The sequence below is a fragment of the Jaculus jaculus genome, chromosome 1 (assembly GCF_020740685.1).
Source record: "Jaculus jaculus isolate mJacJac1 chromosome 1, mJacJac1.mat.Y.cur, whole genome shotgun sequence".
Lineage (NCBI taxonomy): Eukaryota > Metazoa > Chordata > Mammalia > Rodentia > Dipodidae > Jaculus > Jaculus jaculus.
Window position 1 is genome coordinate 261,919,784 of NC_059102.1, and position 15,564 is coordinate 261,935,347.

The 15,564-nt window shown below is 52.3% G+C and overlaps 1 protein-coding gene across 1 annotated transcript; it reads left to right on the forward strand.

Moving 5' to 3' along the window:
* Positions 1 to 702: 702 nt before the first annotated feature.
* On the forward strand, positions 703 to 11,651 carry Ren (renin). The gene is made up of 9 exons (XM_004663573.2): positions 703 to 850; positions 4,921 to 5,071; positions 5,967 to 6,090; positions 6,654 to 6,772; positions 7,570 to 7,766; positions 10,019 to 10,138; positions 10,445 to 10,589; positions 10,887 to 10,985; positions 11,293 to 11,651. The coding sequence occupies exons 1-9, from the start codon at positions 756 to 758 to the stop codon at positions 11,452 to 11,454; spliced, it is 1,212 nt and encodes a 403-aa protein (XP_004663630.1). The 5' UTR covers positions 703 to 755; the 3' UTR covers positions 11,455 to 11,651.
* The last annotated feature ends 3,913 nt before the right edge of the window (positions 11,652 to 15,564 follow it).

A 15,564-nucleotide genomic window follows, 5' to 3' on the forward strand; every position in this document is an offset into this window, starting at 1 on the left:
GGTCCTTAGGCTTCACAGGCAAGCGCTTAACCGCTAAGCCATCTCTCCAGCCCCATACCCATAGATTAATGCTACTCTCACGTTTGGTCAGAGTGTTTTGAAAGTTACCCAGACCACTGCAAAGCTATAGGGAAAAGGAATATGGCAGAGACGCTGGGGTAAGTGAGGGAAGGACCCAGCAGGAAGGAAGAGAGTGAGCTGGAGATCAGTTTACCCTGACCCACTCTGCAGAAACCCGCAGACTTCTTCCACAACCATCATTAGCCACCAGAGGATGGACCAGACCCCACCCAGATGCCCGGTGCTAGGAGTTAAATCATCTAGATGAGAAAACTGGGCTGTCACGTGGGAGGCACAGTGCCAAGGTTATTAACCCAAAAGATGCCCTTTCAAAGGCCTCCAGGGTGGGGTCTAGGTTGAGGATTGGGAGTGCAGGTTCCAGGCTGCCCATGCCCTCTCCCTGAGCAGTGTCATTTCTTATCCTCCGTGCTTGGGGTGGCAGGGCCCGGCCAGGAAGGAGCTCTGACATCACCGAGCACAGCCGTGTTTCCCACAGCTCCCCTACTCCAGCTGCTCGCCGAGTCACCCACCTAGCCTGCTCCCATGGGTGAGATTTATAACAGCTGCCCTGCCAAGGACCCCGAGACAATAAATCAGCGCAGAGCAGGATCACAGCCATCCACATTCGTGTGTATAAAAGCAGGGTTCAGCGGCCCGCCAGGTTACATGGACCCCAGAGGGCCGAGGAGTACAGGATGGACCAGAGGAGGATGCTTCGCTGGGGACTCTTGCTGGCGCTCTGGGGCTCTTGGACGTTGGCTCGTCCCACAGACACAAGTGGCTTCAGAAGGTAATCTGGGCGGAGAAGGGATGGCAGAGACAGGGGGGCCCCAGCTTTCAGATATGTTGAGTCAGCTGGTCCCTATAACTAGCCAGCCAGGGAAGTATGGTCCTCAAAGATGTCAAGTGACTTGTTGAGTGTCACAGAACTAATAAATAAGTGGCAGTGTTCAGGCCTGCAAGCCATGCCTTCTGATTCCTGCACAGAGAACTGTGTGCTAGGCATTGTGGGGAACTCAGAGGCGAGTAAGAATGGGCCCAGCCCTGAAGGAGCTGAGCTCCGTGTAATAACCGAAAGGGCATGGGTGCAGGCCACTCTCCTGGGTGAGCAGCCTCTAGAACCACCAACAAGTAAAGTGTCCCAAGTCCCCATATGCCATTTTAAAATCAGGGATCATCACAGAACCTACTTCACAAGGCTGCTTTGAAGGTTTAATGAGATAACACATGTAAAGCCATGAGAATCATGCCAGGCATGTTGTAAGCAGCCTCCTCCCACAGTGTGGATTATAACTGATGAAAAAGAAAGGCTTAACACAGCGCCAAGCAGGAAGGAGAGAGCTGCTGTCTACGCAGAGCAGCGCCAGGCCTATAGGAACAAGGGTTCCCGAAGACTGGGGCCGGGAGGAGGAAGGGTAGGGCGAAGGCCTCAGTCAGAAAGGGCTGAGGAAGGCCGCCTGTTTAATGCCACCCTGAGACTACATAGTGAATTCTGGGTCAGCCTTGGCTAAAGCAAGACCCTATCTCATAAGACAAAAACAAAAAGCTTAGGATTTCAGAGATCTGTTCCTGTGTTTCACACCAAATAAACTGTGTCCCCAGTCACTGAGCACTCCCATTTTACAGCCCAGAACCCCGAGGCCCAGGAGTGTTAGATGGTAGAGACTGCGGCCCTTTGCCTTTGTTCCTGAAGTCTGTCTCCCTTGCTCCCAGGCTTCCAGAGAGCAGCTGCTGAGGTGGGGTTGTGCTTCCCATACGCCCACTGGGATAAAGGCAGGGGAAAGTAAAACATGGAAGAGAAGAGTGGAAAGGGAGGTCGGCTTCTGAACACTCGCAAGAATTCTGCCACTTCTCCATGATTCAGACACAGCACTTTGCAGATCTGAATGATGGGCTCTTTTCTCAAAGCCATTGCCACATGCGCGTGTGCACACACACACACACACACACACACACACACACACACACACACACACAATGTGTGAATCCTAAGCTCAGGGCAGCCAATTTCACCTGCATAGTAACTTTGAGCAAGGTCCTACCATCAGGGCCATTTTTATAAAGGAGCCAGTGGGGACTCTGAAGAGGCCAGAGAGGTTAGGGCATTCTTAGAATCACAGCATATTGCATGTCCTCACCCCCGTGTGGCACCACTCCTGCCACGCAGACCACATAGGCTGTGCTGGCAAGGAGCACCCAGGGGAAATGGAGAGAGAGGCTGTCTAAGCTGGAGTCCTTGGACAAGCTTCCAGGTGTAGGTGTCAGCCAACCTTGAGAGATTAGAACTAGAGGGGCTCGAGAGATGGCTCAGCGGCTAAGGCGTTTGCCTGCAAAGCCTAACAACCCAGGTTCCACTCCCCAGTACCCACATATGGTCAGATGCACAAAATGGCGCATTTGTCTGGAGTTTATTTGTAGCAGCTAGAGGCCCCAGAGTGCCCGTTCTCTCTATTTATCTCTCTTCTATCTCTTCCTGCTTGCAAATAAATAATTTTAAAAAAAGATTAGTTGGTCCTAAAACAGCTAGAGATTGATCTACCATATGACCCAGCTATAGCGCTCCTAGGCATATATCCAAAGGACTCATCTCATTTCCTTAGAAGTACATGCTCAACCATGTTTATTGCTGCTCAATTTATAATAGCTGGGAAATGGAACCAGCCTAGATGTCCCTCAACAGATGAGTGGATAATGAAGATGTGGTACATTTATACAATGGAGTTCTACTCAGCGGTAAAGAAAAATGAAGTTATGAAATTTGCAGAAAAATGGATGGACCTGGAAAGTATTATACTAAGTCAGGTAACCCAGGCCTAGAAAGCCAAGTGCCACATGTTCTCTCTCATATGTGGATCCTAGCTACAGATGACTGGGCTTCTGCGTGAGAATGAAAATACTTAGTAGCAGAGGCCAGTAAGTTGAAAGACATAAAGGGTGGAGAAAGGAAGGGAGGAGGCTACTTAATAGGTTGATATTGTATATATGTAATTACAATGATTGTAATGGGGAGGTAATATGATGGAGAATGGAATTTCAAACGGGAAAGTGTGGGGGTGGGGAGGGAGGGAATTACCATGGGATATATTTTATAATCATGGAAAATGTTAATAAAAATTTAAAAAATAATTATACATAAAAATAAAATAAGAAAATAAAATTAAAAAAAAAAAGATTAGTTGGGCATGGTGGCACATGCCTTTAATCCTAGTACTCAGGAGGCAAAGGTAGGAGGATTGTTGTGAGTTCAAGGATACCCTGAGACTACATAGTGAATTCCAGGTCAGCCTGGGCTAAAGAGAGACCCTACCTTGAAAAACCAAAAGAAAAAAAAAAAAAAGATTAGAACTAGAGAAGTAGAAAGAAAGGAATTTTCTAAGAGAAATGACCACAAAAATGGTGGGAAATGCATACACTTTCTTTGGAGGTCAAACCTTCCCATGTCTCCCTCTGTAAAATAATAAATGTGAACATATTTTAAATACAGTGAGCCATGACTAATTTCTGCTACAAATCATGCAGATATGCAGTTGTTTCCCTGGGAGAGTGCTCCTCACACTACAGATTACACAAGTAGGCACGGAAGTGGCATTTGTGCTTATGGTCAAAGTGAGGGGAGAGTCAGTAGAGGGAGTGGCATGCAGGAAGGGCAGGCTAGGACAGCGGAGGACCACGTCCGAAAAGAGGGCCTCTCCTGGGGGAGAGGGGAGCCCACTGTAGGTGAGGCAGGCTTCCCCCTGGCTCCCTGGCCCATGATGGCCTGAGGCATCGTTCTCTAGGCTTCACAACAGCCTTCATGCCTGCTGCAGCCTGGTGGGCCTACATGGAAAAGATGTCTGAATGCTAGCTTTGAGTCCCTACTTTGTATTTCAGAGCTTCCTTCACCCCAGTGAGCCCGTATCACCTCAACTGGAAAGCAGGGCAGCTAGTGTTGGGTTGCTGTGTGGTCTGAATGGGGGTGCATGCGTGATGGCTGGTACCTCGTCAGTAGCAACTCGGTATGCCAGCATTCCCCATCTTTTTAAAAATTCTTTTTCTTTAAATTTTTATTTATTTATTGGAGAGCAACAGAGAAAGAGGCAGAAAGAGAAAGAGAGAGGATGGGCGCGCCAGGGCCTCCAGCCACTGCAAACAAACTCCAGATGCGTGTGCCCTCTTGTGCATCTGGCTAACATGGGACCTGGGGAATGCAGCCTTGAACCAGTGTCCTTAGGCTTCACAGGCAAGCGCTGAACCGCTAAGCCATCTCTCCAGCCCCCCCCTCCATCTTTTTAATTCTGGCATCCAGACATTATGAGACACAAAGTTGCACACAAAGCCAAGGGCCTGAGACTTAGGCCCAAGACACTTGTTTCTTGGAGTGAGGCACACGGGCACTCCACAGACCCTGGCTCACCCTAGTCCTGCCAGGTTCAACAGGGTCCACCCTACTACAGGCCTGGCTGTGTACCCCAGGGGGGTCCCTAAGTCCCTGCTGACTGCTGTGGGCTCTGCTGCCACCTACAGGCGGGACACGGCACTGCCTCCCCCTTGTCCATCACTGAGGGCACTCCAGACCTTTATCCAGCCGGTTGCTGGAGCTCTATAAAGGAAGAAATGACCTTTATTTCTCCATCCAGGGCTGGGAGGCGCAGAGTAGGTGTTCAGCACTCCCTGTCTTGTTTTATTATAATGAGATATCAGGAGGAAGTCGAAGATGATTTAGTGGCAGAACAGGCCAATCACAGGCTTGTTCATTCTCCTTGAGAAACCCAAGGCACAACACAAGTAGAGGAATCTGGGCTCTACCAATCCTTAGAGGCACGAAGGATGTTACAGGACTCTTCTGTTTATTTATTTATTTATTTCTTCACCCTCGGGCAGGATTTTGCTCAAGAAAATGCCCTCAGTGCGGGACAGCTTGAAGGAGCGGGGCGTGGACCTGGCCAGGCTTGGTGTTGAATGGGGCCAGGCCACCAAGAAGCTGTCCTTTGGCAACAGCACCTCCCCTGTGGTCCTCACCAACTACCTGGATGTGAGTGCTGGGCTCAGCTACTTGTCCTTTTCCTCTCTGGACCTGCAAGACCTTCTCTTTCCATGCCATACTAGCCAAGGAGCACCTGAGGCCTGCACATGACTCTCACTGTACACAGAGACTAGCGAGGAGCCCGGAATCCTATCCCAAGAAGGGTTAGGATGGAACCTGGGCCTAGGCCTCAAGTCACTCATCCCTGGGGTAGAAGGTACATATGACCCCAGCTGTGGTGGTGGTGGGGGGATCTGCATAGTTTGACGTCCTCTATACCAGCAGTACCTCAAAATGTGCAGAATCCTGTTCTATTTGCATAGCTTAAAAAACAATTAGCCGGGCATGGTGGCGCACGCCTTTAATCCCAGCACTCGGGTGGCCCAGGTAGGAGGAATGCTGTGAGTTTGAGGCCACCTTGAGACTCCATAGTGAATTCTAGGTCAGCCTGAGCTAGAGTGAGACCTTACCTTGAAAAAAAATTATATGTATAGCCGGGTGTGGTGGCGCGCGCCTTTAATCCCAGCACTTGGGAGGCAGAGGTAGGAGGATCGCTGTGAGTTCAAGGCCACCCTGAGACTACAGAGTTAATTCCAGGTCAGCCTGGACCAGAGTGAGACCCTATCTCGAAAAACCAATATATATATATATATATATGTGTGTGTGTGTGTGTGTGTGTGTGTGTATGTATAATAATCGCTGAGCCTCCTGTATCCCCTTCCCAGATGTTAGATGTCAATATAGCACACACCTCCAACTCAGTCCCTGCAGGAAAATGAAAACCCCTCAGAAAGACTCTAAAATCTATTTAGTCTCCCTAACAGGCAAGTGTGTGTGGGGGGGGACCAGGCAAAACTCTCAAACCCAAGACCTCCCGGGTCCTGCAGCAACTTCTTTCCCTCAGACCCAGTATTATGGTGAGATCGACATTGGCACGCCACCGCAGACCTTCAAAGTCATCTTCGACACGGGCTCAGCCAACCTCTGGGTGCCTTCCACCAAGTGCAGCCCTCTCTACACTGCTTGCGGTGAGAGCCAGACCTGGTGCCTCTCCCCAAGACCCGTCCTGCTATGCTTGGGGATCCCGTGCCCAGCTCAGCCCTCCTGCCAGCAGTGAGCTGCTTCCTCTCAGCCCCATGCCCGCTGACCCTGGAAAGTGAGGGAGGCCACAGCCACCAAGGGGAAAGACCCGGTCTCAGGAGCTACCTAGACACCTGGAAGGCCATTCCCCAGGGTCCCTGAGATTCAGACAGGACCAAATTCTCAGACTCATTCCAAGTCCCAAGACGTCCATCCAACAATCCCTCACTGGTAACTATCTCTATGCCCAGAACCTTCTTTGACACTACGTCAATGTTAGCAACGACTGTAGTAGTCTTTGAAACAAAAATCTCTGTATTTCTTGGTTCTGTCACATGTGCTCACACTCCTGTCTTTGATTGGTGACGCACTTTTTTCCCCCAAGTCCAGGGAATGGGACATCCCATCCCCATACCTGAGCTACACCAGCTGCACCCACCACTACCCCACCCGAGCCTCCCGTGTAGGTCGGTGACTCTGGTGCAGACCTAAGCCTGTGTCCCTCTGCCAGAGATTCACAGCCTCTACGACTCCTCGGAATCCTCCAGCTACATGGAGAACGGGACAGAATTCACCATCCACTATGGATCGGGGAAGGTCAAAGGTTTCCTCAGCCAGGACATGGTGACTGTAAGTGAGGCTGCCTCTCTAGGGTCCACGCGGGGGGGGGGGGGGGGCGGGCATCGGGCAGACCACCTTGGGCCTGAGAAGTTTAGGAACACCTGCCGTGTGGCTTCCAGTTGGAGCCTCCAAGACAGAAGCTGGGGCGGGGCAAGCTGGGGCTCCTTCTCCCCAGGCTCTGTGATCTAATTTGTATGTGAGCTTGTCCTGAACCCCACAGACTTGAGGCCAGTGACCTGCCCGAGCTCACCATCTCGGACCTGGCTTGGGTACTGCTGGCATGGTGGTCAGACACAATTGAGGCTAGACACAATTGGGGTTCATGGCAGGGCCTGGTTTTCTCTTCATCTGGCTGGTGTCTAAGCCCTTCTCACTCTGGAATTTCTCAGCCCCTGCTGTGCCAGAGGAAATCAGTGTGAGCCCTTCCTCCTCCCCTTGCCTGTGACATGATGGGGAAGGGCAAAAGACAAGGCCTAGCTGTGCTGGCCAAATCCTGTGGGACAGTGGGGTCCTGTCCTGCCAGGTAAAAGCAGGCCTCTGGAGAGGGGGGAACAGAGCACTGGACGCCTTTTCTGTCATCGCCTGGCAGGCCACGTCCTCAGTTTGATCCCTGGCAGCACTAATCAACCACACCTCTCTCTCTGGCCCCGGAGCGTAGATGTGTGTTAAGGGACAGGGTATACATGGGGTTGGTGGCTATACTCTGGGGCCTGTGTGTCCTTGGGCTGCCTGGTACGGAAGCCCGGAGCAGATCCCAGCCAAGGGGTAGGCAGTGCGTCTAGACGTCTCTGATTCTTCTTTCACAGGTGGGTGGCATCACTGTAGCGCAGACATTTGGAGAGGTCACGGAGCTGCCCCTCATACCCTTCATGCTGGCCAAGTTTGACGGGGTTCTGGGCATGGGCTTCCCTGCTCAGGCTGTCGGGGGGGCCGTCCCCGTCTTTGACCACATCCTCTCACAGAGGGTGCTGAAGGAGGAGGTCTTCTCTGTCTACTACAGCAGGTGGGCCTGGGACGCCAGGGCCGAGGTGGGGAGGGGTAAAGAGCTAGGAGACTGGGAAGGTGAGTCTGGGCCAGGATTTACATGTTCCTTGATTAGGTGGTCATCAATCATATCTTAGAGTCACACTAGCCAATATGAGAGTCATTATGACATGGAAATCAATTAAAATGAACTGAAACCAAACATCCAATTCCTTGGTGCCCAGTAACCGTGGAGGCGCGCCACTCCCACATTGGACAGTGCACGTCTCTCACAGGCTGTCACAGCAGAACCTGAGAATGGTGCGTTCTGGGGCAAGAGCAGAATGGGAATGAGGCCGTGCTGCACCATGGGGGCTCCCCACCCAGAGACAGCCAGCTCCAGACCTTCATCAGCTCCTCTGCTTATCGCTCCCCCACTGATCCCATCAGTGCTCGGAGCCACGCGTTGCGGGGAGTTCCATGGGTATAGCAGTGAACAGAGTGCATGACAACCCTGACTCTACCCACGTGGCTTCACTGTCTGTCCAAGGGGAGACAAGAAGTACTACAATGTGATGAGTATACTAGACAAGCCGGGCAGCAGTGCGCATGCCCAGGTGCCAATTCTAGGCCAGGTTTCTGTGCAGTTTAGCCAGCCTGGAGGGAAGCTGTGGTCAGCCTTCTTGCAGGGCTGTGATCTGCTCCCAGCGGCTGGATTTAGAAAGGGGGTCTGAAAGCCGGCCGTGGTGGCGCACGCCTTTAATCCCAGCGCTCGGGAGGCAGAGGTAGGAGGATCACCATGACTTCGAGGCCACCCTGAGACTACATACTGAATTCCAGCTCAGCCTGGTCTGAGCTGGTGGCAGGGTCACCAGGGTTAGAACGGAGGACAGTGGTGATGAGAGTGGAGGGGATCAGCGGAGTGCAGAGCAGTCTTGAAGGAAAGAGGGGCTCTGCCTGGTGACAGAAAGGCAGGCATTGATCAAAAGCCACCAGAGGCTCTGCACTCAGGGGTGGTCTTGGAAAGATGGTCATTCAAGGAATAGGAAGCAAGGCCAGATGGGAAGTGGTTAAAGCAGAGGTGGGTGTCAGGAAGCGGAGATCACACACTGTAGGCTGCTGTGGGAAATTCAGCAGGGAGGGGGAGTGCCACAGCAGAGTGTAGGGGCAGGGTCTAGAACAAAGCATGTACATACATACGAAATGTGTAAAAAACACAAGTAGCCCGGCATGGTGGTGCGTGCCTTTAATCTCAACACTTGGGAGGCAGAGGTAGGAGGACCGCCATGAGTTTGAGGTCACCCTGAGACTACAGAGTGAATTCCAGGTCAGCCTGGGCTAGAGCAAGATGATACCTCTTAAAAAAATAAAATAAAATAAAATAAAATAAAATAAAACAAGTAATGACACTTGCTCAGAACATGTACCCCACATACACATGTGCATATACAAGCCTGTGTCATAAATTCTGGGAAACCTGTTCACATTAGCCTGAGGCAGCCGGAGGGAGGGGCGCTGAGCACATGGGGGAAAGGTAAGTAAAGACAATCAGCCTCTGTACCCACTTGCCCACCCAGGGGCTGGATGACCCCATCTCTTGGTGACTCCATTGCCTGAAAGGTAAAAAGCAAATAACTTTTTTGTTTTGTTTTGTTTTCGAGGTAGGGTCTTACTCTAGCCCAGACTAACCTGGAGGTCACTATGGAGTCTTAGGGTGGCCTCGAACTCACAGCGATCCTCCTACCTCCGCCTCCCAAGTGCTGGGATTAAAGGCGTGCGCTACCACACCCGGCTCAAATAACTATTTCTTATCCTACCAAACAACAGGGTGGCTGTGCCTTGCCTGCAAAGAAGAGCGCTATGTCCCTCTTCTGTAAAGATGCAAAGGAGGCGAGAGCCCCACATGGTCTTGGCTCCTCAATACAATGCAGCCTCCTCAGACCACTCAGCAAGTCCGGCTCTGCAGGATGCCTGTTCTCTGTCCTTCCATCCTGCTGTCTCCCCAGAGTCCCTTCCTCACACCTATTCTACCCAACTGGGGTCATGTTTTGCCACTTGTTTGCATCTATCCACTGTCCTTGTACCTGTTCCTTTTCCATAACATTGTTTTGGAGGGAGGTGCAGCCAGACAACAGCAAGGGGGGAGCAATATGCTAGTGCTTCCTAGTGACAGTTTCCAGCCTTGCTATCTGTCCCCCAAAGCCCTGTGCCTTCACCCAAACCCTCCCGGACCGCTGGAGTCTCAGGTCTCAGAGGCTGTGTTTCCCTAACTACTGCTGGTCTCTCCTGTAGGGATTCTTACCTGCTTGGGGGAGAGCTGGTGCTGGGAGGCAGCGACCCCCAGCATTACCAAGGGAGTTTCCACTATGTGAGCATCAGCAAGACGGGTTCCTGGCAGATCACCATGAAGGGGTCAGGAACCCTCAGCCCTTATCCTCCCAATGGTTGATCGCTGGGTTAGGGTGGGCTGTGGGTGAGGGTGGGGGGCGGGAGCCCTCTCTGTCCAGGATGGGAAATGTGGAGATTTGAGGAGCGGGAAAGGGGGGGCAGAGGAGGCCGAGAGTCTACAGATCACGTGCTGAGAGCGGGGAATGGCACCTTCTCTCACTGCCTCAGCCCTCCGCTCACCACCCTCACCCAGCAAGGCTACACAGCCTTCCAGGGCCCAGCGGTTTCTGTCTGTGTTCCTGTCTGTCTGTCTGACTGTGGCCTCCACAGGGTGTCCGTGGGCTCTGATACATTGCTGTGTGAGGAGGGCTGTGTGGCCGTGGTGGACACCGGCGCATCCTACATCTCGGGCCCCACCAGCTCCCTGAGGCTGATCATGCAAGTCCTGGAGGCCAAGGAGCAGAGCACAGATGAAGTGAGATGTTGGTGCAATACACCAGCAGGGCAGGGGCACTAGCGGGGGGCACCACCTGGCCCTAGTGCCCACACCATTTGAACAGCATCGGCTTTTGTGTTTGTTTGCTTTGTTTTACTAGGCAGGGTCTTGCTCTAATTCCCTACGTGGATTTTAGTCAAGTCCATTTCAGGCTGTCTCCTCTCCCTGCATGTGTGACGGGCCTCCCGCAGAGGAGGGTGGGCAGGCTCTGTGTCCAGTCCTTTTCAGCATGCTCAGAGTCTCTCATACTGAGAAGGCCTCTTTTCATTCCCCCAGTATGTTGTGAACTGTAACCAAGTGTCCACACTCCCTGACATCTCCTTCCACCTGGGAGGCCGGGCCTACACGCTCTCCAGTATGGACTATGTGCTACAGGTGAGGGGCAGTAAAGACCAGTGGGCAGGGCGGTGCCAAGTCATAACAGACAGACCAGAGAGTGGGCCAGTGGGTCACAAACTGCAGTCTCCACAGGGCAGATATACTGTTCACCTGGTATCTAGCACAAATGTCTGCCTGCCCCAGGAGGGCTGTATCTTAGGCTGCACTAAAGTGGCCCCGGGGAGGATGGGGGAGAGAAGGCGGCATGTGCTGAAGACACTTGCCAGGGTCAGGGCAAAATGGTAGGCATAGGGAGTAGTCATGGGCTGCTGGGCAGGGGACCAAGCCTCCCGCTTCCTGCCAGGACCCCTATAGGAATGATGACCTGTGCACATTGGCCCTTCATGGCCTGGACATCCCACCACCCACTGGGCCTGTTTGGGTCCTGGGTGCCAGCTTCATCCGCAAGTTCTACACAGAGTTTGATCGGCATAACAATCGCATTGGCTTTGCCTTGGCCCGTTGAGGCCCTCTGCAACCTGGCAAGCCTGGCTTCAGGAGCCAGAGCGGGAGCACTCCCGTGAGCCCCCTCTGTCTGGACGTGCCCCGAGGATCCTGGACTTGGAACCCCTGTTGAGCATTTTCCCTGTAGCCTGCACCGACCCTTCTCTGCTTTGAGGAAAAAAAAAAAAAAAAAAACAGAATAAAGACTTCGTGTTTGCAGCCTGTTGCACGTGGGTTCGTTTGGGTTCATTTGGGTTTGGAACAGAGGGCAGGAAGGCTGCACGATCAGGTAGGGGCAACTCCACCCACCCTGGCCACAGGTTCCTGTGTGCAAGGTTGGTACCATCTGTCTGCCTCTCAGAAAGACTCAGAAAGGCCTTCTCCATGCACCATACCTCGGTTGGAAACTTTCAGAGGGCCAGCCCCATTTCCCCTCTAACCCCTCTGGGACCAAAGCTAAGGCTGTGGCAATAGACTACGGGTCAGAAATATGTGCCTAGTTTCGAAGCTGTGTCCGATTCCAGGGTCTGAGCTGCTGAGTCATCTAGTCCTGCCTTGAGTTCCCTGCAAGACTCCCCTGGACCTGCTCTGTACCCTCTGCAAGACCCCCCCTCCCGCCCCAATTCCACCCCACGTAGTCATTTACACAGTCCAAGGCACCACACCTAAAAACACAGAACACTAACCATCCAACCAACTTTACTTGCAGAAAACAGGTGGAGAAGGGAAGGTGTTTGCCCCAGACCACTCAGTGAAGACTCAAGTAGGGCTGGGCGTGGCGGCACACGCCTTTAATCCCAGCACTCGGGAGGCTGAGGTAGGAAGATCGCTGTGAGTTTGGGGCCAGCCTGAGACCCTAATTCCAGGTCAGCAAGACCTTACCTCAGGAAAAAAAAAAAAAGAGAAAGCATCAGGTAGGAAAAGTCCTGAGAAGTGCTAAGAACTAGCCTAGAACCCAGCCGGGTTGGCTCAGGTTCTGAGGGCTCCCACCTCACCACATGCAAATGGTGCTCTGACCCATCACCATACAGCTTCGCACAGCCTGGTTTGGGCCACATGCACACGCAGAGACACACAGGCTGCTGCCCTCTACCTCACAGCCTGGGGCTCCTCAGACTGAAGGCTCTTCTACTGTCCCCTCAGCTGCTTGCTGAGCGAGTGTAGCAGCGAGGATGAGAAAGCAGCATCCATCTACAGCTTCCCCTAAGCTGCTCACCCTCTACTGACCAAAACCTGTGAGGCACTGAGTGTCCCAACCAAGGTCTCAGTACCTCTAGGACTTTGGCCTCCTAGGGCTTGGTGGAACCTAGGACTTCTCTGGCATGCTGTTTGTGCAGTAGGAATCCCTGCAGAGTCCTGGTGCAGAGCAGAAGATGAAAGCCTGGACTCCTGCTGAGTCTGAATCCCCTTGCCAAACTGGCTTTCTTTGCCCATTGCAAAAGGAAGAGCCAGAGGCAGTGTCCTTTTCAGCTCCTACATCCTGGGGCTCCATGACCTTAAGTAGGCTGCACCTCCCCCATCATCTGTTACACAGTGGCCACATGAAGCTAGTTATACTTAAACTAAAAGGAAGCAGTGGGGGAGGTGGCTGGAGAGATGGCTTAGCGGTTAAAGCACTTGCCTGCAAAGCCAAAGGACCTAGGTTTGATTCCTCAAGTATCCATGTGAGCCAGATGCACAAGGTGACTCATGCACCTAGAGTCTGTTTACAGTAGAGATCCTGGAGTGCCCATTCCCTTTCTCTCTCTGTTTCTCTGCCTCTTTCTCTCTCTGTCTGCCGCTGTCAAATAAATAAATGAAAATAAACAAAAAGTTTTAAGGGCTGGAGAGATGGCTTAGCGGTTAAGCGCTTGCCTGTGAAGCCTAAGGACCCCGGTTCGAGGCTCGGTTCCCCAGGTCCCACGTTAGCCAGATGCACAAGGGGGCGCACGCGTCTGGAGTTCGTTTGCAGAGGCTGGAAGCCCTGGTGCGCCCATTCTCTCTCTCTCCCTCTATCTGTCTTTCTCTCTGTGTCTGTTGCTCTCAAATAAATAAATAAGAATTTTTAAAAAAAAGTTTAGGGCTGGAGAGATGGCTTAGCGGTTAAGCGCTTGCCTGTGAAGCCTAAGGACCCCGGTTCGAGGCTCGGTTCCCCAGGTCCCACGTTAGCCAGATGCACAAGGGGGCGCACACATCTGGAGTTCGTTTGCAGAGGCTGGAAGCCCTGGCGCGCCCATTCTCTCTTTCTCCCTCTATCTGTCTTTCTCTCTGTGTCTGTCGCTCTCAAATAAATAAAAAATTTTAAAAAAAAAAGTTTAAAAAAAAAAAGTTTTAAAAAAGAAACATACAGAAAATGTCACAGTAGCCACATTTCAAGTGCACCGGCCACTGTAATGATCAGCACAGATAGTTTCAACGATACAGAAGTTGTGCCAGGCAGAATTGAGTTCTGGACAACAAAAATCATAGATCCTTCCCTTCCCACATGGGCTTTTTATCCCCTCCTGCCCTCCACGTGGTAAGAGCTCTTGGTACTTTTTCTTTTTACCTTTGTACCTTTCTTTCAGGCCCACCATGTGGGGTCTCAAACCACATGGGTGTATCTCCTTTCCTTACCTTGATTTTATACTTCCCTAAATAAATATCATAATTTAATAATGTAAAAAAAATCACAGGGCCTTTAGGCTAAGAGGTTCCTAAATAGACCAAAAGGGCTACTTTGGAACACAATAAGTTCCCCTTCCATAGGCGTTTTTCAAGGTGGGGCAGTGTGTGATGGTGACTAATGAAGGCCCTGAGGCACAATAGGGAGGAAACCAGGCCTCCCTATGGTAAAGGATTGACAGCAAACAGGTCTTGACCAGGAGGTAACAAGATGACCAGTGGAGCCATGACTAACAGGGAGACTTTCCTCAGGCTGGCCTCTTTCCGTGTCTCCTCTCCTGAAGAAGCACACCTGAGGCCCCGGACCTTTAATCCCAGCACTCAGGAGGCCAAGGTAGGAGGATTGCCGTGAGTTCAGGGGCTACCCTGAGACTACATAGTGACTTCCAGGTCAGCCTGGGCTATAGTGAAACGCTACCTCAAAACACTTAAAAAGAAAATGAAAAAGAAGTATGCCTGGGCATCTTTTCACCCCTCCCTCCAGTCACCAGCTATTCCACATAGTACTTTGGCACTATTACTGTGCCAGGGTTTTGTCCTTCCCCATGAAGAGCCTGGCATCTGCTCACCTTCATATCTCTTTGTCCAACAAAGCACTGAACCCTGGGATATCTGCTGGCCACTACCTGTGCTCAGCCAGACTCAGCATGGGAAGGAGGATTTAAGATTTAGTGAGCCAATTTCAGTCTTGCTTAAAACCCTGGTCTAAGCCGGTGGCGCACGCCTTTAATCCCAGCACTCGGGAGACAGAGGTAGGAGGATTGCCATAAGTTCGAGGCCACCCTGGGACTCCACAGTGAATTCCAGGTCAGCCTGGGCTAGAGTGACTCGAAAAACCAAAAAAAAAAAAAAAAAAAAACAACAACAACCCTGGCCTAGAACATGCACCTTCAATGCCCTCGAACCGTTCAGTGGGAGTCCAGCCTGGCACAGTCACCCCACACCATCACCACGCAAGTCTGCTTTATGAGTGTGCTATAGCGGGTGGTGCCTGGAACTCCCCGCAAGGAAGAGCCAAAAGATGCAGCCGATCGCTGAGCCTGGTGGCGCGTGCCTTTAGTCCCCGCACTTAGTGAAAGGCAGAGGTAAGAGGACCGCCGTGAGTTCGGGGCCACCCTGAGACTCCATAACAAACAAACAAGAAAAGATGCAGCCGAGCCTTTTCCAGAGTTTTTGGGACTGAGACCCCAGGAGGGCAAGACCCTCAAGCTGACGCTTTGGAAACAGCCGATCTCCAAGTTCCTAGGATGAGATGAGGACGAGGAGCTCTCCTTCTGGCCCTGACCCAGGATACCAGGAAAAAACTGGCAAAGAGCTGCCAGGCCCAGCGGCTTTTGGAAGCGGGTCAACGGGTGCTGAGCCGGGCCCCAGCTGGGGGCCGAGGGGCGTGGCCTAGGGACGCCCCGCCCCCTCCCGCGTCGACTCCTCCGGGGGGCGTCGCCCCGCCCCGCCCCGCGCGCCAGGTAGCCCGCGGGCTCGGTGGGCGGCG

What these genes read in the sequence shown, in the direction of transcription:
- Ren (XM_004663573.2), top strand. Translation starts at nt 756, where the DNA reads ATGGACCAGAGGAGGATGCTTCGCTGGGGACTCTTGCTGGCGCTCTGG. An exon ending in TCCTCACCAACTACCTGGAT is followed by an intron (nt 5,072 to 5,966) that starts GTGAGTGCTGGG and finishes TCTTTCCCTCAG; the next exon opens with ACCCAGTATTATGGTGAGAT. An exon ending in CCCTCTCTACACTGCTTGCG is followed by an intron (nt 6,091 to 6,653) that starts GTGAGAGCCAGA and finishes TCCCTCTGCCAG; the next exon opens with AGATTCACAGCCTCTACGAC.